The sequence below is a fragment of the Hemicordylus capensis genome, chromosome 3, assembly GCF_027244095.1.
Source record: "Hemicordylus capensis ecotype Gifberg chromosome 3, rHemCap1.1.pri, whole genome shotgun sequence".
Taxonomy (NCBI): Eukaryota; Metazoa; Chordata; class Lepidosauria; order Squamata; family Cordylidae; genus Hemicordylus; species Hemicordylus capensis.
In genome coordinates this window covers 202,378,265-202,405,535 of record NC_069659.1, presented here as the reverse complement: position 1 = coordinate 202,405,535, position 27,271 = coordinate 202,378,265, and the positions used below count along the sequence as shown (strand labels likewise).

The 27,271-nt window shown below is 47.4% G+C and overlaps 1 protein-coding gene across 1 annotated transcript; it reads left to right on the top strand.

The window, feature by feature from the left end:
- Nucleotides 1–15,638: 15,638 nt before the first annotated feature.
- On the top strand, nucleotides 15,639–25,480 carry LOC128348692 (uncharacterized). The gene is made up of 2 exons (XM_053304222.1): nucleotides 15,639–16,070; nucleotides 24,791–25,480. Exons 1-2 carry the CDS (start codon nucleotides 15,930–15,932, stop codon nucleotides 25,289–25,291), a joined length of 642 nt encoding a protein of 213 aa, XP_053160197.1. The 5' UTR covers nucleotides 15,639–15,929; the 3' UTR covers nucleotides 25,292–25,480.
- The last annotated feature ends 1,791 nt before the right edge of the window (nucleotides 25,481–27,271 follow it).

The window sequence follows — 27,271 nt, the reverse complement described above, 5'->3', positions numbered from 1 at the left end:
CAGTGGCCGCTCTCCAAGCTTCTTTCCCAGCCATAGCCGGAGATGACAGGGATGGAACCTGGGAGCTTCTGCATGCAAAGTAGATGCTCCAGCACTGAACTACGGCCCCATCCCCTTGGGGCCCTCGGCACGGTGATGGCATCACACCCAGCTCCCTGGATGGCAGCCAGAGGCCACACCTCAGCATCCTGTGCACAGCTTGAACACCCTGGGAAATATCCTATGGATGCCACCTGCTGAGTGGTCAGAGAGAAATCTCTCTCCCTCTCTCCCAGGACTAGAACCAGAGGTTCTCCCATGAAACGGACTGCCAGGAAATCTAGGACCGACCCAAGGAAGGACCTTTTCACACAGTGCCTCTCAACACCAGTTGCAGGGGAGCAACAGCAGGAGGGGGGCAGCTTCCCAAGACATCTGGTGGGCCTCTGTGGGAAACAGGGTGCTGAACCGGATGGGCCTTGGGCCTGATCCAGCAAGGTTCTTGGATCCCCTAAGCCCATCTCAGATTCCCTCTCACACTGTCTCTTGCAGCAAAGCCAGTAGACTGGCTTCTTTTCCCTTGGACCTGGCCCATTTAGCATTAGCCCCTTCCACTCCTTGCCCATACTCCTTTTCCAAGACCCTGAGGACTTCTCTTCGAGATCAATCCACTTGGCATCCAAAGGAGGAAATGCTGTCCTCATGGCTGACTCTCTTTCCCCTCACTAGGTAGATGCATGTCTGGGTCAGGACAACCATCCCTATGAAACCCCCCATTCTTAAAGCTCTGTCACTGTTTGGGAAACAGGATGCTGGGCTTGCTAGACCTTGCTAGAAAGAGAGGCAGAAGTCACACAGCTCCTCCCTGGGGGCAGCCAGAAAGATGAGGAGAGAGCCTGCAAACAAGATGGAGAGGAGGGGTGAGGCTGCTAAAGCACACCTTTGCTCGGTGGCCACTCCCTGACTGTCCTTTAGCTCCCGCCCTCCCTTCATCCGCAGGGCCCACTTGGCACCAGGTGACCCTTCCTACCTTCCTCAGCAGGCAACCCCAAATAGGTTTGCAGACATAGGCCACAACCAAGAAGATGGGCCTTTGAATGGCCACAGCCAGTGCCTTGAGGCAGAAGGCCATCTCAGCGTCTGGTCAGTAAGGCTGAAGTTGGCCAACTGTCCTCTGGAGCATCTTTTGCCATGGACGCCGGAACTCCCAGCTCTGTTCTAGGGGGGGATGGGCACCGGCCAGGCAGAGACAGCTGGGAGGGGGGAGACGCTGACTGGGGGAGCAGAGACTGTGGACTGGGGTGCTGGAACTGGGGTAGGAAAGCTACTCTGGGAGCCTTGGGGTGCCTGAAGAAGAGGCAACGTGAGGAAGAAAGAGAGACCACTCCATCTCTCATGGGTGTGTGTATGTGTGTGTGTTTGCATTTGAAACAGTTGTGGAGCCTGAGGGCTGAGCCCCATCCTTTTTCACCTTTCGGCAACATGTCACAGTTTTCAGGCACTTCATATGCTTTCACTGAAATCAGACTAATTAAATACATGGCATGGACTGGCTTTGTGTGTTCGATATGGGTGCCGAATCCAGCTTGTCTTGGCACAGAGTTGGGTGAAATTAACAAAGAGTGTCCCACCTTTGGGGAAGCCCAGAGGACCCACAGGCCTACCAGTTGCCCTCCGGGCAAACCACTGCCAGTCAGGGTGGCCAACTGCTTTTCTCAGCCACGCTCCTGTGTCTTTAAGAGCAGCCCTGACACACCATAAATTCAGAATGGTGATGCTTTCCCAGGTTAGGGGACAGGCCGCCACCAAGGAGGTTTCTACTAAAACGTCTTGAGAGCTAATGATGACCACACACCCTAACCCAGTTGGTGCAATTTAATGAGGAGCTGGAAATGGAAAACTGACCCACTCTGATAAGAAGAGAGATCCGCACACTGAGCAACCGCTGCAGCTATGCAGAAGCCACAGATTGCTTCGGTCTGATTCCATTCCTCTCCTTGGCCTGCTTTTCCCAAAAGAGAAGCTGGCTCATTCCCTTTGTCCTGCATTCTCTGGCCATCAGAGCACATGCAAGTCAGACCGGCGAGAATCTACCTCTGCACCTGGGAAGAAGCTGCAAGGTGGCGTTGGTGAGCAGGGCACCTTCTGGCTGTGTTCATTTCCGCCTCACCACTGAGGCCACTTGGCAGAACTGCCCATGCCAGGAAAGCACGGAGGACGTTTCCCTTCGACTCTGAATTAATAGGGAGGGGAAGCAAAGGCGAAGGCAGTCCTGGGCAGGCTTCCTCGGAAGCAAGCCCCCCCACCCCCACTGCTCCCCCTCCCACTTGGCTCATACCCCCCACCTGGTGGTCCCCACCTCTCCTGCCCAGGTCTCCCCCTCCTCCCTCAGGCTTCACCTTCCATGACTCCCAGCGCAGGATTTGGGCTGACATGAGATTCCGGGAGGCCAAGGTTTTGCAGCCTGCAGAACTCCCAAAGTTGCCAAACTGCTGCATTAGGCACCTGGTGGGTCAGCCTTGGAGTTCCATTGCAGGACGATGGAGAGCTGGTCTTGTGGTAGCAAGCATGACTTGTCCCCATAGCTAAGAAGGGTCTGCCCTGGTTGCATATGAATGGGAGACTTGATGGGTGAGCAGTGCAAGATATTCCCCTCAGGGGATGAAGCCGCTCTGGGAAGAGCAGAAGGTTCCAAGTTCCCTCCCTGGCTTCTCCAAAATAGGGCTTCCTGCCTGCCTGTAACCTTGGAGAAGCCGCTGCCAGTCTGTGAAGACAATACTAAGCTAGATAGACCAATGGTCTGACTCAGCATATGGCAGTTTTCTATGTTCCTATGTCCCCACCTCTCTCTTTCTCAACGGACTTGATAAACTGGGAGAGAAAGATCCCCACCATCAGTCAGGCCAACGCTCAGCATTCCAGATCCCCATCGCAAGGGGGGCCATGTCAAGCAAGGGCTCCGTCAGGCTTGCTGGGCCGTGGAGACCCGGACCACAAGCACCTCTCTGCCTCTTCTGCCCTGACATTGTGCCGGGGAGGGGAAATCTGGCCCTCCAGCTCTTGCTGAGCGACCATACTGATGTGGATGGGGCTCATTCCTGGGTCAACGTAACCAGTCAGTCAGACACAAGGATTGGGAATGATTCATTGAGGCTTTATTGCTTCTGCAGATGGCATTAGGTAAACAGTAGGCTCATGCTCTCAAACCGATTACAGTTTGGTTACAGGTGCACCTACATTTATACAGACAATCTAAATGGTGCTGATGCCCTAGACACACACAGTATGGTGGTCCAAGTATCTAGTACGCATGCGGATGATGCCTGATTCATTGTTCATCGGGTGATTACTCCTTAGTTGGCTAGATCCTGTTTTCTAGCCTGGGAACCTTAGCTGTGTTAACAAGTTTCCTCGATACAATTTAGCTGGAGAGAGATAATGATGTTAATCATGAGAGGCAGTGATGTCCCTGAGCTGGGCTAGGATACTTGAAGTTAGAATGAGGTCTTCTAGGCAAAAATGGAGTTTCGTTGGTTTTCTAAACACATCCAAAGCTTGTGGCTGGGCCGGATGGGAGTTGTAGCTCAACAAGAGCCGGAGGGCCGGACAATTTGCTCCCCCCTGCACTGTGCACTCTCTGCCTGGGGCTGCAAAGGCCCCTCCCCTTCTGCTGTACTGCACCACCTTGGGAGGCTGGCTGAGCACTCCGGGAGGAAACAAGAGGGTGCTTCCCACTTTTCCATCCTCCAAGGGCAAAGCCCCAGGGTTGGCAACGCCTTCCTGTCTACCAAGATGTGTGTTCAGCCCTGTTCCTTGGGAGGGGCCCCGCCCTGCCCCTTCGGGATGTCCTTCAAGCTGTCTTTCTAAAAGTGGCAATTCTAAGTCATGTAATGCGTCTGTCTCATATATCAGTTTCACCTTTTAATTTGCATTACTGAAATTAATGGACTTTTGCACGATATTCTAATTTTCCGAGTTTCACCTGTATATACCTTTTTTCAACAAAAGGTGTCTAAGTGGATTGCACAGAGAATTATAAAAAATAAAGAAGGATCCCAGTCCCCAAAGGGCTCACAATCCAAAAAGAAACAGGAGGTAAACACCAGCAGCCGCCACTGGAGGGATGCTGTGCGGGGGATGGATAGGGCCAGTTGCTCTCCGTTGCGATATGCAACAGCTGCGGCCCAACTCACTGTGCATCGCTTGCATTATGCAATTGCTCTGCAGCCAGAGGGGGCACTGTAGTTTCCTCTGGGCTGGTGGGGCTAGCTAGGAGTTTCTCTTCTCCTTCCTGTTCCTGGGCTCTGTTTCCTGTGTGTGAGTCGGTCGGTTCTATTCTGATCTCCCCAAGTGCCTCTTTGGTTGGTCTCCCAAGGAAAGTGAGCTTAAGCCTTTCTCTGGGGCTTGTTCTGGAAACCAGGCAGACAGCTCACTTTCTTGCTGCTGCAACACTCTCCCCCAGCTCAGGAAGGAGAACCACCCATTGGGAAAGGCCCCTCCCTCTTTCCCATCCTGGTAAAAAGCCGAGGGGGGTGGGGGGAGATGGCCCGTCTCCTGCAGTCAGGTTTCCCCCACTCGCCTTCCTGCGGTCTCCCTGGGGATGACCGTGGCACTGATCCTGCATGCCATTCAGCAGCCTGCTCTTCTGCAGCATGTGGGTGGCACTCCCAGGCCTGGAGTGGCATCCTACATTTCGTGGCTGTCAGTTTCAGGGGAGGCCCCCGGGTTCGAGTATGGTGAGAGAGGGAGGGAAATGTCTCTCCGTCCGCTCCTTCCACACCATGCATGGAGGATTGAAATGAATGGGCTGAAGAGAGGGATGAGTAACTTGTCTCTCTGCTTCCAGTGATGCTCAGTGGTGAACCTCATGATGTCATAATGTAGCCTGTAGCCTGTCTGGTGTCACAGTGGAGGGTGGGATTTGTAGGCAAAGCTCATCCCTGGCAACTCCCTTGTGGCGGTAGCTGGAATTCCACCATGATGATAGAAAACCTAGCAATCTGGAGATTAGGTTTCCCCATTTCTCACCTTCCCTGAAAGACTGATGTGTTATTGGTCAATGCAGTTTTGATCCTCCAGTTACAGATCAGACGTTGAACCTTTCAGGCGCAGAAATGAGAGAAGTGGCCAAGCCTGGACCCAAGGGCTCATCGGCCTCAACGTAGGAAAGAGGGCCCATTCAAAATCTTGGCCAGTTTCAGGAAGCTGGTGAGTAAATCAGAAGCAAAGCCCACTGAGAACTAAGCGCGCTGGGGCAACCTTTCCCTGCACTCATCCTCTTTGCTGAAGCCTGTGGGCTGTCTCATGCATGCCCAGGGGGTCTTGGCTTGCGTGCTGTTGGAATTGGGGGTGGGCAGGTGGACATTGGACCCTCCCCTTTACTGCTAAGTGGCCGCCCCCATCTCCCACCCTCCACCCTTTGAGCAGCCCCTGCCTGCCTCCACTGTCTCTGCCCCTCGCCATCACTGCAGCCTCCCCTCGCGCTCCCCGGGATCATGCAGGAAGCTCTGCCCCTCCAGCACTGGTCTGCCCATACTGGTAGCAGCAGCTTCTCCTTTTCCAGGGCAAGGTAGCCACCCCCATCTCCCACCGGGGCCAGGAAAACCCATGGCTCCGTCACGGATGGCGTGTCTTCTCTGCAGAAGGGGCCAGGGTCCATCCCGGGCATCTTCCATGAAAGGGTTTCAGGAAGCAGGCCCCAGAAGGACTTGGCTTGGCCTGAGAGCCGCTGCCAGACAGAGCAGTCAGTGCTGTGCTTGCGGGACCAATGGCCAGCAGAAAGATCACCCATGCCTTGGGAGAGGCACTTCTGGGAGTGAACTCAGACAGGTGTTCATATCCCAGAGGAGGAAGTTGTCTTCTTATGGGGCTTGTCCAAGCAGGGGTCAACTTCAGGATCTAGAGAGGAACCTAGGAAGCTGCCTCATCCCGATTCATCCGTCAAGCTGCTCAGACGGGCAGTGGCTCTCCAAGGTTGCAGGCAGGAGTCTCTCCGAGCCCTGGGTGGAGGAGATGCTGCCGCCATTTATTTTCTATAGATATTATTTTGTTTTTACAAATTTGCTTTAAACCACCATGAATACCTCCCCACCTTTTTCCAGACTGTTCTAGTATTATAAATCAAAAGGAGTCATTCTGGTGCTATTTATTTATGTATGTATTTATCTATCATATTTCTATACTGCCTGATATGTACATCTCTAGGTGGTGTACAAAATTCAACACAATATTTAAAAATCAGCGCAGGTGAAAATACACAAAACAATCAAAGCAGTAGCATAAAACAGAAATAAAAGCAGTAGCATAAAACAATTATGAAAACAAATTATTAAAAGAATTGTATGTACATTTCATGTACTTCTCTCCAAATGTGCATGGTGACCCTGAAATCCTTAATCCCTACTACCAGTTCCCAGTACCTATTCTGGGAAGCAGAGTTTCAGGGAGGTCCCAGGTTCGATCCCTGGAAATGGGCAGAATCCTGTCCAGTCTTGCACAGGGATCCAAGAGGGCGTATGTGCCATTTGGAAGGCAGGACAGAGTTGCATAAGGGGGCATCAGAAGAGGAGGGGGCAGCTTCCAATCCGAAGATGAGGGCAGAGGCGTCTCTTCAGGCAGTTAAGGGGGATCTTGACCCACCCCCACATTTTCCCTTCAAACAGCCCTGGACTCAATGGGACACAGCAGGAGCCAGCAATAAGGAAAGAAAGAAGTGTGTGTGTGGGGGGGGGGGGTTGTCTAAAGCAGAGCCCAGGGGGCCTTGGCCTGGGGGTTGTTGGAATTGGGGGTGGGCAGGCACAGATTGGTGTCCCCCGTCTGTCCTCTCCCAGTCCCAGCTGCAAAGCACCATGTCTACCTCGTGAGCAGCCCCTGCCCCCACTGTCTCTGCCCCTCGCCATCACTGCAGCCTCCCCCTGCACTACCAATGATGTGGCAAGCACTTCCGCTCCAGTAATGGTGAGCCTCGACTAGCAGCAGCGACTCCTTTCCCCATGGGGCCATCCCCAAGCATCCGATGGACACCAGGCTGGAAACTGAGCCTGCTGCTTAGCGTCATCTCCCATCCACTCTCTTCATCAACCCATGTGGGCCCTCAAAGGTAGACCTCAGAAGGGCCTTGGCGCTCGTGAAAGTGGGGAGGGGTTGGCGCCCCACCCCGGTTGTTCTGGAGTCCAGAGCACAGAAGGAGCCCTTGGCATGCCTGTCTTCTTCTTCTTTAATCCAGGGGACTCTGCAGAGGCCAGTTCTGCCGCCGCCACCCAGACTGGGACCAGCAGCACCACCCCACTACAGCTTCTGCCTCCAGTGACAGCTCCAGCCCCGCCCGGCACAGTGGCCGCACCCATTAGCACCTACGATGTGGTAAGCACCCAACCTCCAGCGCTGTTTCACCTAGACTGGAAGTAGAGCCTCATCTCCTCCCCACCCCCAGTCCCGCAAAGGACCCTTGCAGGCTTTGAATGTGGCCTATGGGGCGGGGAAAGAGAATGCTCCGCCCCTTGTGCTACTTGCAGGCTTCACAAGGAGGGTGGGCAGAGAAACCCTTCTGCAGAAGCAGTTGCGGAGGCTCAAAGATATTGAAATCCAGCCTAGAAAAGCCCATTGCTAGAGGCAGCAACGCAGGCAAGATACTGAAGTGTTTTAGAAAACCAAAGTAACTCCATTTTACTTAGAATACCTCACTCTAACTTCAAGTAACCCCAGCCCAGCTCAGGCCAGCTCAAGGACACGGCCTCACATGATTATCTCTCTCCACTAAATTGTATCTAAAGAAACTTGGTTCTCACCGTTCTTTGCTGACAGTTAAAGAAAACAGGATGTAACCACATAAGGGGTGATCACCAGATGAACAATGAATCTTTCGCATGCGTACTAGATACTTAGTCCACCATTTTGTTGCCAAGTATACTATGTCTAGGGTGTCAACATCATTCAGATTGTCTGCATAAATTTAAGATGCACCTATAACCAATTTGTATTTCAATGCAGAGCAATAGCCATTGATTTACCTTGCTGGCTGCAGCAGCAAATAAAATTGCCTCTAATTGATCCCCACTGAGTCTGTTTGATTGGCTAAAAGGCGGACCCAGGGACGAATCGGTATTCACATCAATTTGGTGCCGTGACAGTCGGATGTGACTCTGGGAGGACAGTCTGACCCGTCATGGGACAGTGAGATCCAGCGCGCCCCACAGCTTTTGTCTGTGGAGGATTCTCATGGGCCCGGGATGCACCAGTCGTCACAACGCGCCACATCTGGGAATCGAGGCAAGAGTGAATGAAAGTGTGAACAGAGAGAGTGAGTGAGTAAGAGAGTGAAATCCAAAGACGTCTTTTGGTTCTCCTCAGCCCAAGAGGGGCAAAGGGGGGGGGAAGCCCAGGGAGGGGCAATTTTTAGCCCGAGAAAAGGGGGGAAATCCTACAGCCGAAGAAGGGCTGCCCACGCAGGGGCAAATTAAGCCAAAATTCCGAGGGGGGGGGAATTTAAGCCAAAAAGTCCAAGCAGGGGCGGTTTAATCTTTCAGCTCGAGAAGGGGGAAAGAGAGAGAGAGAGAAGAAAAACAAACAAACAAAAAACAACAACCCCACAGCCGAAGTAGGGCTGCCTGGGAAGGAAATAAACAGCCTAAGCCCGAGCAATTCAAAGAGGGGGCTATGGGTAGCAGAAATAGCAAGTACACAAAATCTGAACGGATTTCATGTACACCTTTGGAGTGTGTGTTGAAAAATTGGGTGATTATCATGGGAGCAAAGAGTGCTCTTAGAAAACATGATTTGAAATGCCTTTGTATGAAAGTTTGGCCACTATGAACTCGAGTCAGAGGCCTCCTGACTCCAAAAATAACATCCTTTTGCACTTGCCTCTGTTTTATAAGTGTTAAGGAAGGAAGAATGATTGTCTTTTGCAAAAATCATTTCTCTCTCTGTGTTCTGTTTCCAAGTTGCTTCCAAGCTTTGCCCGTGTGTTGCAAACAGTCTGCAAACAGTCTCTGCCACTGTCCTGTTGTAACCAAGCCAAAAGATAACACTGTTCTAGCTGCAAAAGTTTCTCTGAACAAAAGGCTGCTTTTGTTCTCTTTTTCTTCTTTTCTATCTCTCTTCAACTACTTCAGTTGGAAAAGAGGAAAGAAAATGGAGTTTTGAAGGAATGCATATGGGAATTGCAGACAAAAGAAGAAGAAAAACCTAGAAGGAAATACGTAAAAGGATTTTGGTTGGAGGTTGTTAACAACAACAAAAAGAAAAATGCTTGAAAAGCACCAGTAAGTTATAAGATTGTGATGTGGAAAGGTAATATAGAATTACAGGTTGTTTTTATGGATGGCTGTGATAAGTTTGTTCTATTTAAGCTACTTTCTTAACTGAGTTTATGGCTAACAGATTGAAAATGTTATAAAATTCCTTGTGACTCATATGGAGTTTTCTTTGTTTAGTCCTTTGTTCTGTGAAATACACAAGACAATCCTGTGTGTGTGTGTGTGTGTGTGTGTGTGTGTGTGTGTGTGCATGTTTCTGAGAGGGAGCCCAAAGCTCTGGTTCTGTATAGGAATTCAACCCACATCAATTTTATAGCTCATTTCTGTGAAGATGAGGTTTCTGTTGTATTTATTCTGTTTATTCTGTTGTATTTGTGAATGTATTTATACTAGTGACATGTTTGTGTTTTTTTCCTTTCTGTAAACTGTTCCAGACCAAACTTGCTCTGACATTGAATTCCAAAATTCACAGTTATTATATTAATTGAACATAAAATTGGTCATGGCCTGAGCAACACAGGGAACTTTCAGCGGTCAGCTGGCCAACTGAGGGCTGAATCTTCCCACCTCTGCAAAAGTGCTGCTTATGGCTAAATGCATTAGGCATGAGAGCAAGCTCTATTTCATTCATTCTTATATCAAGTTAATTGTGATATTTCTGCCACTACCGAGTCTCATAAGCCTTTAGATGTTATGTTTACTGATTTCCTTGAGATGGTCTCTTACCATTTTCCGTGAGCTCCAAACTCTAAACCGGAAGTTTCCCTTTCAAATTCTTGCTCACAACTGAGCTGATCCCTGATGAACAAGGATAACTCCGCCCATTTCCAGATGGGAGGGGGAAAGAGGTTCTCTGTAAAGCAGTTTGTGTTCCAGCCAGATTAATTGTGGGTGAGAAGGAAAAATGGATTTTAAGATAAATGAGTCTAATTGTATTACTGTCATGTTTTTGCAAAATCTATGCAATATTTCTGCTAGCTGAATTTGATGTAAACTGAGAACTAATGATCAAATGGTCTAAGGATCAAAATTTTTTTTTTAATTTGTCTCACCACCGGCCCTGCTTTGCCTTCACAGCAGCTGAATCTTAAAATCCCAGACATGAGATTTGATGAAAGGAATTTTGTTTTGCCAATCCTGCAAGTGGCAAGGAGTTCCAAAGCACCGGTTTGCAATTCACCTTGGAAATTTCCCAGCTAAAAGGGATTAGTCTGGGGCAGTAGATGGCTGACTCCCTCACACATGACCGAATATCATGTGACTTTGGTGGGGAATTCTGGGGTTTCCATGGCTATTCTTAATCCAGCTACTTTACTTCCTTTTGAGACTACAGAAGACCAAGAACATGATTGCTTGCAAGCTGTGGACTGCATCTATGCCAAGCCGTCCTGATCTTAAAGATCAACCTCTCCAAAATGCAGACATTGATTTGTACACAGATGGAGGCAGCTTCATGTAAGAAGGACAACGTAAGCTGGCTATGGAGAAGTGACTGACCATGCTCTTTCTCCAGGTATCTCAGTCAGCACAGCTTGCAGAGCTCATCACCTTCAAGGTAATTTTTACACAACTCATGGGGCCACTTGGAAAGAAAGAAGATTTTTAACAGTGGGAAACAAGGAAGTAAAATACGGGACACAGATATCAGAACTCTAGAATGCTGTTACACTACTAGAAGAGGTTGCAGTCATCCATAGCAGAGGTCACCAGAGGGAAATGACCCAGTGACAAAGGGTAATTGGATGGCAGATGCTGCAGTTAAAACCGCTGCTCCTTCCATTCCTGTTTCCAAGCAACTTGATTCCTGTGCTAATTATCTTGGCACAACCCCCCCCCCCCCACATATTCAGAAAAAGGACATTGACTTTGCACCACAGCAGGGGGCGCATTTAGAAGAGGATGGCTGGTAAAGAACAGCAGATGGATGTGGAATTCTTGCAGAACCAATCCTTTGGTTTTTCCTAGTCAATACAAAGACACTTTTGTGCCTCTTGGATGGACCCTTTTGCAGAACATGTGGCAACAGCCTGTGTAATTTGTGTAGTAAACAATCCTACTTTAGCAAGGTATAGTAGTATCTCACTGGACATACCAAGTCAGGTAATGCCCAAGCTGTGGGTAAACAGAGGGCAGGGATTGACTGTGGGCTATCTTTTTCCTTGTCTCGAGAGGTTGTTTTCGCTTTACAGAAATGGCAAACCCAAACTTGAATCCATCAGTGACTGGTTAATTATGAGGCTAAAGATGGAGAACGGGGACACCACAACTATCTACACGTTACTGACGATGAAGTCAGTTATACTGGATGGAGATTGATTGCCCTGACAAAGGACTGTAAGTATGATTGTCAGCCAGCGTGGTGCAGTGGTTAGAGTGCTGGAACAGGACCGGGAAAACCCGAGTCCAAATCCTCATTCAGCCAAGACACTTGCTGGGCGACACAGAGCCTACAACGCAAATGATTTGGCCTGCCTCACAGGGTTGTTGTAAAGAGGAAGAACAGGATGCAGAAGAGAATGTGAGATGCCACATGGAAACTGGACTTTGTTAGCAGTGACTGTGATTGACCTGAAAGGCTTTAATGCCTCCTCTAAACCCCAAACTCACAAGGGAGGTGAAAAATGTGAATGCCTTTTTCTTTTTGACTTTATTGCCTTGCTTTTGCCCAGGATTGCTGTTTTGTTCTCATGATCAGAAACCAGCCTACAACACAAGCCAGCCAGCCTCCAAGAAGCACCGGCTCCCACACACAGCCTCATGCCTGGCCACCAAGCCTCAAATGAAGACATCATCCCCTGTTCTGATCTTCAGGGAAAGGGGGGCCCAAGGCAAACAGGGAAACAAAAATATAAATTGGGGTGGGGGGATTGCCAAAAGACCAAATTGAATTAGCCTCAGGTTTTGTCCATCCTTTGTATTATTTGCCTTGAAAACTTGACTATTCCTTTTGTGCTAATGGTTGGCACCCAGAGACTTAGTCTCAGGATGCTGTCCCTACATGGGGGGGAGGGAATTGGCAACTCACTTGCCTGTCTTTCTCTCAAGTAAACAGGTTTGCAACCAACAGTGCCTTGAATTGTCTTTCCAAGAAGGATTGGTCCTCCCCAGATGGAAGGAATACCTGGATCCATCGCCAGAATGTGATCCCAAGGGAGTCTCCATCAACAGTGACCCAGGAAAACTAACCAGCAGCAGCAGCAGCTACCCGGGGGCAGTCCCTATCTGCATTTCCAATCCAACCCAATGGTGACAGAACGTCCATCTACTACCCTGTCCTGTGTTCGAGGAAGAAGGCCTAATGCACAGTTCATCTTCCTGCTCCTAAGTGCTGTAGGAGAGGAATAGACAACAAACAAGCAAGCCAATTTGTTCACTTTTCTCTGGAGTCATACATGCAACAGCACTTCCCCAAGCTGTAAAGCCCTGGAACCATCCTACCTGGGTAAGATACCTTGCCAAAGACACTATTTCAAATTCTGCCAAAGACACGATTTCAGATTGCCCACAAGGGGAGGGAGTCAAGGCTCCCACACACATGAACATTTGAGCTTGTGTGTGGACACTAGCCAAACAAGCCAAAACAACACGGATCAGGATAGCCAAAAACCTGCAACGTTTTACAAGAGCATTTGGTTCTCAACTGAAGGACTAAAATATATTTTTCCTTACCAAGGACTTTTAGATTTTGAATTCTAAAGCTCTCCATGGCTTCCTTTTTGGCCATGACAGACTTTAGAGGACACTAAGGGGGGTGGGAGTTGATGATTTGCACCACTTTCTTATATTACTTTCTTGTAGTGACTATGTGCTATCATTATGTTGAAAACCTTGCTATCTCCTGTGCTGTAAGATCATGGACCTCAAATGCTTGCTCTCCAGTCATTTCCTTATTTGTTTCACTTATATATTGTGCCAATCATCTCATTGTTTCAACCAGAGCATTTACCTGCAAGTCTGCACCTATCCCCAAGTTACTGATCCCTTTGTGATCTAAGACATTAAGCTGGCCCAAGCTTTACCTGCAATTTTATAGACACTTGTATTAATCAGTGTGATTATACATGACTTGTCATCGCTATCGCTTTCCACAAACTGATAATCCATTAATCACCAGAAGCACCTGGTTCCACAATGCAAGACTGTTATTGATACTTTATTTGGGATAAAGATGGTTTAAAATCATGTTGCTTGCTCTAAGTTGTATAATCTTTATATGTACACTTTGCTGCTATGTGTAAACCTTTTTATCTATATCAAATCATGCCAGATATGGGTCGTTAAGGATGTGTGTGTGATGTATAGGATTATATAATTATGTTTGTAGCTCTAGAATATTGTATGCAATGTGCCTGCCATAGCACATACCATTTCTGTAAAAACTATGCTTAATGCATCACAAATGTTTAAGGCATCCCAAAACCACATGTGTCCCAAACCCTTTAGCCACACGAAACACAGAGTTCCATCTAAGAGTTTGTGTTAAAAAGGAGCTATTATTAATATTTCCAAACAGTTAGAACTTTCATCTAACTAATATGGAGAGCCTATGGATTTATAGGCACAGAAGATAATTCTAGTTATAGCATGTATTTTCTTTGTATTGATAATCAACATGTTGCTGCTTATAATGCATTCCAGTTTTAATCCAAATGTTTATGAGAACCTTTAAGCCTTGCCACAATGTAAGACCCATACATATAGCTGTACCTTTACAAACCTTAATTAAGGCATCCTGAAGATTCAGGATGATGCAGTGTTTAAGGGGGGAATTGATGTGTTTTAGAAAACCAAAGTAACTCCATTTTACTTAGAATACCTCACTCTAACTTCAAGTAACCCCAGCCCAGCTCAGGCCAGCTCAAGGACACGGCCTCACATGATTATCTCTCTCCACTAAATTGTATCTAAAGAAACTTGGTTCTCACCGTTCTTTGCTGACAGTTAAAGAAAACAGGATGTAACCAAATAAGGGGTGATCACCAGATGAACAATGAATCTTTCGCATGCGTACTAGATACTTAGTCCACCATTTTGTTGCCAAGTATACTATGTCTAGGGTGTCAACATCATTCAGATTGTCTGTATAAATGTAAGATGCACCTATAACCAATTTGTATTTCAATGCAGAGCAATAGCCATTGATTTACCTTGCTGGCTGCAGCAGCAAATAAAATGGCCTCTAATTGATCCCCACTGAGTCTGTTTGATTGGCTAAAAGGTGGACCCAGGGACGAATCGGTATTCACATCAATACCATGAGGGCAACCACCGCAGATTCCAGTTCAGGATTCTCCATAACAAGCAAATCGGCAATCAAATCAAGCCCTCTGGACCTACTGCTGCTTTAAATACTGTGAACAGATTGCAGCAGAAGGTATTTTTCACAGCGCTTAGGTCAAACGCATCTCCGTTATAGCAACAGCATATCAACACAAGTAGGAATAGACGTAAACAAACAAACAGTCGGTTTGCACAAGTAAAGACTTGGATATATAAGAAGAAGAACTATATGTAACAATATATCCCAGGCATGCGCATGTCTTGAGAAATGAAGAAGGTTTCACATCAATCCGAGACTTGGGACAAACTCAGTTTCTCACTCTTTTTGCTTCACAGCCACAAAGACCACCTCGGAGGGCATTGATCGACCACCTCCTCAGGCTGATCCTTTTTGTGCAAGTAAAGCAGGTTTCGTTCTGGAAAGACTTGTGTGCTTGCCCAGGCTCAAAGGTATTGAAATCCAGCCCAGAATACCTGTTGCCAGTGGTAGAAACACAGACAAGTTACCATTACGGCAACCACCACCCATTACAGTTCAGGATTCTCCATCATAACCAAACAGACCATCCAATACTGCAACAACTCTGTATCAGCTGAACAAAGTGCATTTCTGCCCTAGTCAACCTTGATTAAGAAGCAGAAGGGAAAACCCTCCTGCAGAAGCAAATCCTCTCTGGACCTTCTGCTGCTTGAGATCTTCGGAGCAGATCACAGCTGGAGGAGTTTCCACAATGCTTAGTCCAAATGCAGTTGCACTGTAGCAACAGAGCAATACAAGTAGGAATAGAAAATAACAAACAAATCAAGCAAATAACTGCGGCCAGCTTCTCCTCAGTCTGACCCTGCAAAGGAGAGAGGAGGAAAGGAATAAGTCCCTGCGGCTGGCCAGGGCTTGTTTTGAAATAATGACATGGGAAGACCAGGCTTCTGATTGGCCACACGATTTAATGCCGGGTGGACCAAGACTGTGTCTGTCGAAATGCGTCTGGCCCAAGACACTGGATTGTCACAGCATCTCCTTCCGCTGCGCCACATCACAGAAGCCCAATCTACATGTGCTACAGAACACTTCATTCCTTTGATATAGACAGTTGTCAACCTCTTTGAAGCGCAGGACTCCCGTGTCGCAGGGGCATCCCCTCTCAGTGGTGGGGGCCTTTCTGTCTCTGCCTTCTGATACAGCTGAGGGGAGGGCATGGCATGCAGCAAGGAACTGAAGAACACGGCCTCAGGCAGGTCAGGACCTTGCAGATCTCCGGGCAGGGACACCAGAGCAGGAGTGGTGTTGCTCCAGCCATGTTGACAAGCCCAATGATCTTTGATCTCCCACCGGCTAGTTAGGGTGGTTGTGCAGCAACCTTCCAGGAAGGCTTTGCTGATGCTCAGCATGTCAGCCACCGTCTGGGGAAATGCATGTTGCGTCCTCTGGGTGCCGAGCCTGTTCTGAATCTTTCTGTCTCAGGTATGAAAGCACTGCATGTCCGGGTGGACTATCACCGTTTACGTAAGCGTCCCTATAAAAAAACTGAACATCGGATGCCAGGACCTGTTTACGTAAGTTTTATGCAAGCGTCACATTCCCTCCAGCAGAAGAATGGGGTTCAGAACCCATGGGGGGTGGGCCGCATCCTTGGGCCATGGAGGGATGGAAGATCTTTCTCCCATTCCACTTGTGCAAGGGGTCCCACTGAAGTGGGGCTGTCAGTTACTGAGGTTTGGGGACTTCCTAACTCTGAGTCAGGGATAGGAGGACAGTGACTTGGAAACTATTCCTCCTCCTCCCCCCCCCCCACTTCTGGGCATCACAGCTGTGCCAGGGCACAGCAAGGAAAGCAACAGAAGGATGCTGTGGAGAGAGCCATTGACACATCTGGCACTGTCCATCTTGCATCAGTTTGTTACCTGGGAGAACCCCAGTTACCACAAACCAGACGAACAAGGATGATTGAAGGAAGCAATAGTCATCATTTATTGAACCAAAACCAGTGCTGGTGGCTTTTCCTGGCGCCTCGCGGCCTACCAGAAAAAAACGCGCCAAATACCCAGTGCCTTGGGATTTTATACCTTGGCATTGTTACACAGCTGGGCATCACCATTCAGCCCGAGGGACCAATTAGTTTATTACATTTACACATGTGTTTGCCTTGAGGCTGGACTTTGCCTTAAGTTTCGGTTCCTCAGCACACAGATAAGCAAATTAAGAGAAGATACATCTACATTCCAAGAAACAGAACAGTTACAGTCTGAAATAAGCCTATCAAGTCAAGTCAAGTTTTATTTACGGTCCTAGACCAAACAATCCATGCATACAAATAGCAGAACAATTTATAAAAACTCTATAGGTTCTCATTATACATCTTAAAAGCAATATAACAAAATTTAGCTACAGAGTTAAAATTAAAAACATTTTCATCAGAGAGTAAAAATTTAACAATTTGTTCAGCAGATCGGTCCGTCTGTTTACAGACCAGAGGTAGAATTAAGTGCTCCCTTGATTGCCTATGTATTTTACAGGATAATAGAATATGCTCAATAGATTCTATTTCCCCACTGCCGCATCTGCAGAAGCGTTCTTCCAGGGGAACACCACTGTATCTCCCGGCTAATAGTGCAGAGGGAAAAGAATTTGTTCTTGCCCTTGTAAATGCCCACCGGAATTTGCTGAGTGTAATATGGGACAAATAATTTGCTGGTGAAAGATCCCATCTAGTTCTTACTCCTTTATAGAATTGTGTCAAAGAGGCCCAGTTATTTTGCAATTCAATATCTGTCAAACGCTGTTTTACTATTCTTTTAGCATTTCCCAAGTCTAACTCCAGCAGTTGTTCAGGGTCTATTCCTAGAGCAGCAAGCTTTTTACTAACTACAGTGCACCACTGCGGTTGTGGGTTTAACGATAGAAACTGAGGAATTAGGCCCACCGGGCGTAGGTGGACTCTCAACCAAAAGTAAATGATTAATAGCCAGGCACGAGATTCGATCTTTATGAGGCCAGCCTCCATACGCAGTATTACGTTTGCGGTGCATCTTGTAGTACCAAAGATAGCTCTCAAGAAACCGGATTGAATTCTTTCAAGCATATCAAAGTTCGCATAAGGTCCCAATTGGATCCCGTACAACAGCTGAGGGATAACCTTTGCTAGATATAGTTTTAAAGCCGCAGGAATAAAACCTGCTCCCTGCGTTCTGAAAAATCTGTTAATTGCCACCACACTGCGTTTTGCTGAGTCAGCTACCATTCTCATATGTGCCGCTTTCCCAGCATTTTGTTGGAAAACCACCCCAAGATATTTTATTTGATTGACCTGTTCTAATTTATGTCCATCCAAGGTCCATGTAAATTTCCTTGGTTTATTTTTAAAGCACATAATTTTAGATTTGTTATAATTGATCTTCAAGTATTCCTCTTGGCAATATGATGTTAGAACGTCTAAAGCTCTTTTGAGCCCGACCCTGGTTTGAGATAAAATAACCGCGTCATCCGCGTACATCAGGATCGGGATCTTTTTGTTGGCTAGTTTAGGTGCGTGGATATCAACATTTTGCAGCCGTTTAATCAGATTGTTAATGTAAAGATTGAATAAATAAGGGGCCAACACACACCCTTGCCGCACACCTTTCTCTGTTGGAATTGAATTGGTGAAATTGCCGGCAGTGTCTAAACGTACTCTTAAAGAGGAGTTCTCATGGAGCTTGATGAGCAATAATAAAAGCCTTTGATCTATAGATGTACTAGCCAATTTAGTCCATAGTAAACTCCTTGAAATTGAGTCAAAGGCCATTTTAAGATCCACGAAAGCGGCGAACAGTGGTCTTTTATGGACCCTAACTTGTTTGTCCACAAGTTGTTGTAAAATTAAGCAATGGTCCATAACCGATCTATTCGGTCTAAAACCTGCTTGCTCATCATGGATTATATGCTCCTGCTCCATCCAAGAGCAAAGTTTTACACACAGATGTTTGGCGTACAATTTACTTATTATATTCAAAAGGCTAATTGGCCTGTAATTAAAGGGATCCTCCCTATTGCCTCTTTTATAGATCGGGACCACCATGGCTGAGCCCCACTGCTGAGGGAATTGTGCAGTTTGATCTATATAGGTGAACAAAAGAGCCAATGCTGGGGCCCACCAGTCTATATGAGCCTTTAATAGTTCTGGAGGGATGTAATCGTTCCCGGGTGCTTTTCCACCCTTCAGCTGCATAATTAGTTGTTCCACCTCATAGGTGGAGACCGTAGGCCAGGAAGGTAAAGTATCTATATGTAGGTCAATCTGGGGTTTAAATGTGTGGTTGCTATAGAGTTCCCGAAAGTGTGATTCCCATAATTCAGGGGCAATTGGACAGGCCTGTTCTGAGTTTACCTTCTTTTGGGATAATGAAATCAGCCTCCAAAAATGTGTTAAATCATTTTTCCTGGCTGCTTCTATCAGAGATAACCATTCCTTTTGAGTTGCAATCATCTTCTTAGTTCTAAGAAGAGCTTTATACTCCTTTTTCTTTTTAGACAGTTCTAAATGTGTATGTGTAGACGGGCAGAGAATAGCATATTTTGAGAGCATGACAAGATGCTTTTTTGTCCTTATGCAATCTTGGTCAAACCACTTTTTGGTATGGCCAGTTTTCTTTTTAGATTTGGCACGATGATCTTTAGTTAGTAGAGATTTAATTGATCTTGTAAGAACCTCATACTTTTCAAGAATATGGGCATTTTGGTCTCTTTTAATCAGTGCATCCAGCAGCCCTTCCTTAAGTGATTCTCTGTTCTTCGAGTTAAACCATTCGGAGAAAACTTGATTAATTTGGGAATTCCATTTGATTCTGGAAGTCCCATCAATGGCCTGTTGTGTAAAGGGCATAACTCTAGAACTCGTATCTTGCTTCATGAAAGTGTATTTTAGTACTAAAGGATAATGGTCACTTTCTGGCCTAGCTATGATGTTAAATCTAGGTATTGCCTCAAATACATCTCTAGAAACTAATACATAGTCAATAGTAGATCGATTAGTGCCCCGTTGGAAGGTAAATTTTCCTGGGCAGTCCCCAGATGCAGTGCCATTCAGAATTAATAAGTCCAGTTTGTTAGCCATTCGGGCTAAACATAACCCCGCGAAATTGCACGTTAGGTCTAGAGAAACGCGATTAGATAAACCAAGTTCTAACTCATCCAATGGGGGCCACAAAGAAAAACTTCCATAAAGTGAGACGTCATTGTGACCTAGTCTCGCGTTGCAATCTCCAGCTATAATCAGAGGCGTATTAGGGTATTCATCTATAAGCTTAAAGATGTATTGTTCAATTTCACCCCAAAGCGCCTCCGTCTGTGAGATGCAACTCTGCGTTGGGACATATAAGTTTACACACAGAAAGCTGGTTTTATGATCAGAGACCAGTATAGCCAAAGCCCACTCCCCAGGACAAGATACCTTCACCACCTGCGCATTAAAGCGTGGGGTGATAAATATACCAAGGCCTCCCAATGGTCTACCAGCCTTCTTACTAGCCAGAGCTGGCCTCGTGTAGGAAATATAGTTTTTGAACTTTATTTCGCCTAACCACCATGTCTCCTGTAAGATTATGATATCAAACTTAGAGAGAAAATTCAGGAGGTCACAATCTAAAAGTTTAGAGCCCCAACCATGGATATTCCAGACAATTATTGTAGCGGATTGACAAGCCAGGTGTGGAATAGGATGTCAGTTTTGCCTGGCAGTGTCCCCGACAGTGTCTCGTTCCACCAAAGTTTCTTCTCCTTCAGCGAGCCAATCCCTCAAACCCAGTTTGGATGGAGATTGAAGTAGAACAGAGTTGAATTGAAATGAATGCTCTATAAGCGGAGATAATAATTCCATAGAAGCATTATCCAAGGAACTATTAGGCTGTCCAGTTAAGTTCCTGTTAGTTGCACTCAACGCTTCTATTTGGGTTGAGTTATTGGTTGAAATCAATGCATAAAACTCATCCAAATGTGGGTCAGATGATAGTGGTATCGCTGGAATAAACTTACCAGGATGCATTGTTTTAATGGGTGCTCGTTTAGTGGCCGAAGGAGTTATGTTCAGTTTATCCTCCGCCACAAGGGGTTGTATTTTCCTTGGTGTAGTGGTTAAATAATCGCCAGGTTGTGATGGATCGTTCCAAGGGTTGGCGATTTCATAATGAGGATGGTATTGAGTTCCGCTGTATTGTTCTGAATAAGGAGTAAGTTGTGTACTTCCCTCTCTCAAAGGGGAGCTCAGCCCATTCACTGTTTCGTATCTCGTAGAACAGACTGCATCTTTAGATCTAGTAGGTACGTAGGTACGTTTGGGGCAGCGGACAGTAGAGTTATTAAAGTTCCTGCTGTCTCCAGTTGAGCATTCTATTAAGGATAACGTAATCAATTGGGAAACATCCCACGGTCCTGTTAGGTACTCAAGATCTCCTGCTGTCTCCGTTGCTATGGATGTAGAGGATGGAGAAACTTGGGATTGCTTATCTACAGATTTTGAAGTAGATTTCCCCATCCTATGCTGTTTAACCTGAACAAAATATTTATCCAATGGAGTCGCAATTGAGGGTTTAGAAAATACTCTTTTGGGGAAGATTCTCCACTTATGCAGAAATTTCCTCATCCTTGCCAAGGATGCAGGAATTAGATCATTTTCAAAGGATAGTAGTAACTTCAGCACGAGGGGATTCCTTGTATGCTGCCTTTCAAATTTCTTAAGGTCCACAGATTCCTCCTCAAAACCCAGCAGCTGCGCCAAAGATTTTTTGATATTATGCAATTTATCCCAGCGACAAACATTATGTCCATCCAGAATGATAATGAGTTCACTCTGGCAGGGTTGGAAAATATACCCTGCACCAGATTTAGCAGACAAATCATCAGCTATTGGGGAGCAGCAAATGGTATCTGCACCAGTGATTACTGTCTGAGAACATGCTTCAGCAGTAGCAATGGGTTTAATTTGCCTTGTAGTGTTATTCAATTGATTTACTTGTTCATTAATCTTATCCAGTTTTGCATTTACTGTAGAAAATCTCTGAAATAGGCACAACAAGGTTTCAATCATTAAAATAAAGGATTTTAGATTGGGGTCGGAGGCTGAGTCAGCTGCTGCCAGGTTCTTTAGCATTGTATCCACTCCAGTGGTACCATTCCCAGCCAGTGGATTCACCTGTGCATGGGGCGTAAGTGGTGAGGAAATTGAGATCCCAGAGACAGACAAATTCAAGGAATCCTCAGATCTATTAGCATTTCTATTTCCTGGATTGATCTCATTTATCTCATTTAACATACATATTGGTGTCTGTTTCATAAGAAAGGAATCTAGCTTTGTTTGCGTATACGCTGTAGTTAGTTTGACTTCAGCTAGAGAATCGTGCAGCTGTTTCTTGTTAGATATGGAGTGTTTCTTATTACCAGTTATCTTCCTTTTAGTGCACTTCTTTCTCATTGTTTGGGCTCGCTTCATACTTGCTGTTTAATTATCTCCTCTGTTGGTCATATGCTGTCAAAGTCAAACTTTTAAACAGTCCCAAATCTTATTCAACCATCCACCATCCACCTCATCGAACACGAACCCCCCGGTAGCAGGCTGTCTGCCAGCCGGTCAGCTTCAAACTTCGTATCTCAGCCTTGATATTACAGTATTCTTCAAAGTCTAGGCTCCTCAGCAACCCCAATTTGCTAATGTTTACAGCAATACTGTTAAGGAAGATTAAAACCACAAGTAAGTCTTTAAAAGATTAAAATACAGCTCACAAGACGCTGATGAGACTGAGAGGGAGCCAGAAGCCTATCATTCGATGCCTATGCTAATGCAGTTTGCAACATCCGTACCCACTTCCCCCACCCTGTCTGTCCTTGGTAGATAAGAGACTCAACAGTTTCAACAGTAGAGAACAATAAGGAATTTTCCATTCCACAAGTTGGTCCAAATAGACCCCCTCAGTGGAAGACTTTCCAGGGTGAAGTACTCCTCAGTCTTAGGACAGCGATGGGGTCCGTCCGTGCAGAGCATGTCTCTGCTCCTTGGGCTCATCCCATGCCTACTTGCAGACTCTGGTGTAAGGCTTGCGATCAGAGCTTGTTTACCCCACAGACTTCGGTTGGATCAATCTTCACGGCCCTCCTACCCCGCCCTCACTCCCGAGGAAGCTTTTTTGTTTGGTTGTGTAAGCATTGCCACTGCAGGTCATGGAGCAATTCATAGACTCTGAGTAAGACAGGTCTCTCTTTTCAAGACATTACAGAAATAGCTTGGGAAAGAACATGACGGATAGGGTGATCGAATATTCACCCATGCATTTAATAGATGGGATAAGATAATTCTCCAGAATGTTCTCTTCAGCTCTCATCAATGTATTGGTCAGTATTCTTTTCTAAGTCGGCACTTGTGATCCTTTCAGGGCAGCCATTCAAACTCGTGATCAAATGGGTCGGCTAGTGGGGTAGTGTATGCAGGCACCGTGAGTAAAGGGTGCACCTTAAAGTATAGCTCAGCCCCCAGATGCTGCTGCAGGCCTGTGTTAAGGGCCCTATTCAAGAAGCCAACACTTCTGTGCGCCTTGTGAAGTTTCAATGGATAACACACCACAGAGCTGTCTTCATGGCTCTTAGTTGGTGGGACAAGCACCCAGCCTCTTTCAGGAGCTCTGCACCCTCCCAAGCGCCAATCACATACCAGTCAAAAACCTCATCAGAGAAGAGGGAAAGGAATGCATGGGAGGCGTGTGCAGACTCTGACAGTGTCATCCTACTTTCCCGGAGCATAGGAGGAGCAAAGTTGGAGGAAATGCCTTCAGAGTATCAGGAGGAATCCAGACCTCAGAGCAGTGACCTTGACTCTGTTCCAAGCAGGGGCCATTGGAGCAGAAACCCTTCAGCCTGAGAACCATTCCCCACTGTGCTGACCTTGGCATGGCCCTGCTCTTTTCTCAGTGCCGGCAGGGCCCTTTCAGAGAGAAGGAGCCCTCTTAGAAGAGCTCTCTGGAAAGGCTGAAGTTCCAGCATGCCTGCCAACATAGAACAGGGGCTCAAGGGGGTTCCTTTTTCCTTAGGGGAGCACACACATATATAAACACTGCGGCCTGTGCAGATGGCAGCACTGCACATTGGGTATGGTCATCCACACATATGGGTCCAGGGGGACTGTGCAGAGTTTTTGGCTTGGGCTGAAGCTGCGCACAGGCCCAGCAAATAATTTGTCAGGGTTAGGGCTAGACAATCACATAAGGTGAAGGAGGCCTGCTGCTGAAGAACACTGCTTCAGGCAGCTCTGAGGGGAGCAAGATTCGGGCAGGAAGATCAGGACCTTGGATAGCTCCAGACAGGAACAGTCCAACTGGTGGGGGACACCAGAGCAGGGTAGACGTTGCTTCAGCAATGTTGAGAAGCCCACTGCCAGCTTCCATCTCTTGCTGGCTAGTTAGAATGGCCGGCTGGCACAACAGTTGTGCCCTTGTGCCGCATCTTTCCACCAGTGCTCTCCTGCTGCTCGGAATGTCAGCCACCATCTGAGGAAATGCATTTCCAGCCCTCTGGGTACCGAGCCTGTGCCGAAACTTTCTCTTGAAGGTGGAAGAGCCTTGGCTTACTGAGTGTCTGTCACAGGGTGACTATTAATTTAAATGTGCACAATGGCGAAAAGAAAAACCTGCCCATCACATGAGGAGACCTCTCAGCATACGTTCTATGAAATCTTACCTTCCTAACAGAAGAGGAATGGGGGCCGGAACCAGAGGGTGGGGGGCTGCATCTGGCACTGTCCATCTAGCATCAGTTGGTTCGCATGTCCTCCCGCCCTGGAAGCGTTTCCAGTCTTTGGTGATCCTCTGCCTTAGTCCAGATCTAGGGAAGGTCAGTGCAGTAGTCCCATGATCATTCCTGTGATGTAGCTGAGATTTCAGAAGTGGGTCTGTGTCCTTTTCTTGATTTCTTTTAGAAGTTGAGAAAAAGTCAAGATGGCACAGGGGCTCAGGGGGATTCCTTATCCCTTAAAAGAGCACACACACACCCCGGTCCTGCACAGAGAGCAGCACTGTGAGACCAGACCAGACGGAGAGACCAGAGCAGGGTAGAGGTTGCCTCAGCAATGTGGACAAGCCCACTGCAGGCTTAGATGTCTTGCTGGCTAGTTAGGGTGGCTGTCTAGCACAACAGTTTTGCGTTTGTGCAGCATCATTCCAGCAGTGCTCTGCTGCTGCTCCGGATGGCAGCCACAGTCTGAGATCATGCTTCTTCATCCCTCCGGGTACTGAGCCTGTGCTGAACCTTTCTGTTGCAGGTCCAAGATCCATGGCTCGCTCCAGGACTGGGTGGATTTCTCCCGGAGCATGAGCGCTGGCTGCAAGAATTTCTCTGTGGCACGATGAGACCTTTGCTGGTACGTATTATGCATTCCCTACGGAAGAGGAATGGGGGTAACAACCCAAGGGATGGTCCGCATCCTCAGGATAGGGTGGGAGTGCTAAATCTGCCACCCATTCCACTGGTGCCAGGGGGACCGGTAAAGTGGGGCTATCGGGGTCTAAACTATGGGGACTTCTTATGGGACAGGGCAGTTAATCAGAAAAGAATCCCACCTCTCCTTTTCACCCTGGGGGGCTTCACACTGCTGTGCACCACAGCCAAAGCTGCACACAGGCGCAAGAAACAATTTGCTAGGGTTTACCGAGCCTGTGCTGAACCTTTCTGTTGCAGGTCCAAGAGCCTTGGCTCGCTCCAGGACTGTGTGGAATTCTCCCTGAGCGTGAGCGCTGGCTACAAGAATTTCCCTGTGGCATGATGAGACCTATGCTCGTACGTACACAACAGTTTTGCCATATACTGAGTGGCAGTATACCATTCGTCCACCTAGCTCAGTATGGTCTACACAGAGTGGCAGCGGCTTCTCCAAAGTTGATTGTTCAGCATCATTCTAATAGCACTCTGTGGTTCTGGATGTCAGCCACCATCTGCGGAAATGCATTTTTGGTCCTCGGGGTACTGAGCCTGTGCTGAACCTTTCTGCCTCAGATCCAAGAGCCTCAGCTCACCCCAAGACTGCATAGATCTTGCCATGGGAGTGAGCATCACCTAAGGAATCTGAACATCTCATGCCAACACCTATCCATATGCATTTTATGCAAGGCTTAAGTCTTCTATAGAAGAGGAATGGGGGTTGGAACCGAGGGGTGGACTGCATTCTTGGGCCATGTAGGGAGTGCTAGATCTTTCCCCATTGCACTTGTGCAAGGGGGTTGTGGTAGAGTTTCTGTGAAGGTTCAATAGACAACACACTACGGAGCTGTACTCATCATGGCCATTAGCTTGCTAGGACAAGCTCCCAGCCAGTCTCAGGAGCTGTGCGCCCTCCCACTATGGAGTCACGTATGCATCAAAAACTAGATCTGAGAAGAGGGAAATGAACCCAGGGGAGGTGGGCACAGACTCTGGCAGGGCCATGCTACCCAGCACACTCAGCCAGCAAATAACCCAGATCGGAGGAAATGCCTTTAAAGCCTGTGTCCGCCTCCCACGGGACCCTCCCCTCCGACGACCCAGCCCTCAACTCATACACTAGTTGGGGAACACCAAAAACATGCACAACCCCCCCAAGGAGAACAGGATTCCTGTACCATTCAGTCTCTGATTTGGACTGTGAAAACAGCAGTCCTGAGAGAACGTTGAGTATTCCCATGATGGAGCTGAGATTTCAGAAGTGGGTCTGTGTCCTTTTCTTGATGTCTTTGACCCAAAGTGCGGAAAGGCAGGATTGCATAGGCCACTACTTGACCTGTTGTCATTAACCTTCTCACCATGGGTATTTGCAAAAAACTCCACCGAAGAATGGGGCAGACAAAGCATCTCATCCCACAGAATACTGCAAGCCATAGAGGTAGTGTTTGGGAAATGATGCCGTTGTTAACATCGCGGAGCTGGGGAGGACCAGCAGAGCTTCAAGAGAGCTGTTCTCATGGCCATCAACTGGGTCGGACAAGCTCTCAGCCAGTCCCAAGACCCAGTCACGTAGGAATCATCAGAGAAGAGGGGGAGACACCCGTGGGAGGCAGGCACAGACTCCGCAAGTTTCACCCTACTCAGCCAAACTTCACTAACAGCTTGCATATAAGATCCAAGAAGTGCTCGGCATTTGAGTTATTAATCTCTCAAATTCTGCCAAATCTCTGAGAATACCACCTTGCTTTTGTATTTCCTTCTGTGCTATGCTCTTGATTGGTGAATCTTGAAACCAGCCTCCACTGCAAACTCCAGCCCTTTCCACAACCAAGGCCGAACGGACCCGACCCTACTTTGTGGTAAGCACCCTCCCTTTCCAGGGAATCCTGGGCTCTCTACTCCTGTGGGATGGCGCTTGGAATTCCCCCCCCTCATATCCCCCTATTTCTCCAGCAGAAAGCCTGTTTCTGGGTTTCAAGGGTTGTTGCAGTGGTGGTGGTGGTGGTGGTGGTGGTGGTGGTGGTGAGAACAACAACAATGAATTAGATGTGTAAACCTGACTCTGACTTGGCTGGCAAATGGCTCTTTTGTTCCACCAGGAGACAGACCCTAACCACCCCAATCTGTCCTCTGGGCCAAACCAGAGAGCAGTGCTCTTGCAGCAGGTGGGCCGAGAAAAAGTCCTGAGGCGCTTCCGCAAGCTGGCACAAACACACCACCTCCACCCTGTGGGAAGAACTGCCCCTCCAGTACGGGTGAGCCTAGACTGGTTAGAGTACTAGCAACTTCTCTTTTACAAGCCAACGTGTCCATCCTCATGTTCCAC

Excerpts from the sequence above, each read along its gene's own strand:
- LOC128348692 (XM_053304222.1), top strand. The coding sequence starts at position 15,930 with ATGTTGCGTCCTCTGGGTGCCGAGCCTGTTCTGAATCTTTCTGTCTCA. Across the intron at positions 16,071-24,790 it reads GGATGCCAGGACCTGTTTAC|GTCCAAGATCCATGGCTCGC; the intron begins GTAAGTTTTATG and ends TTTCTGTTGCAG.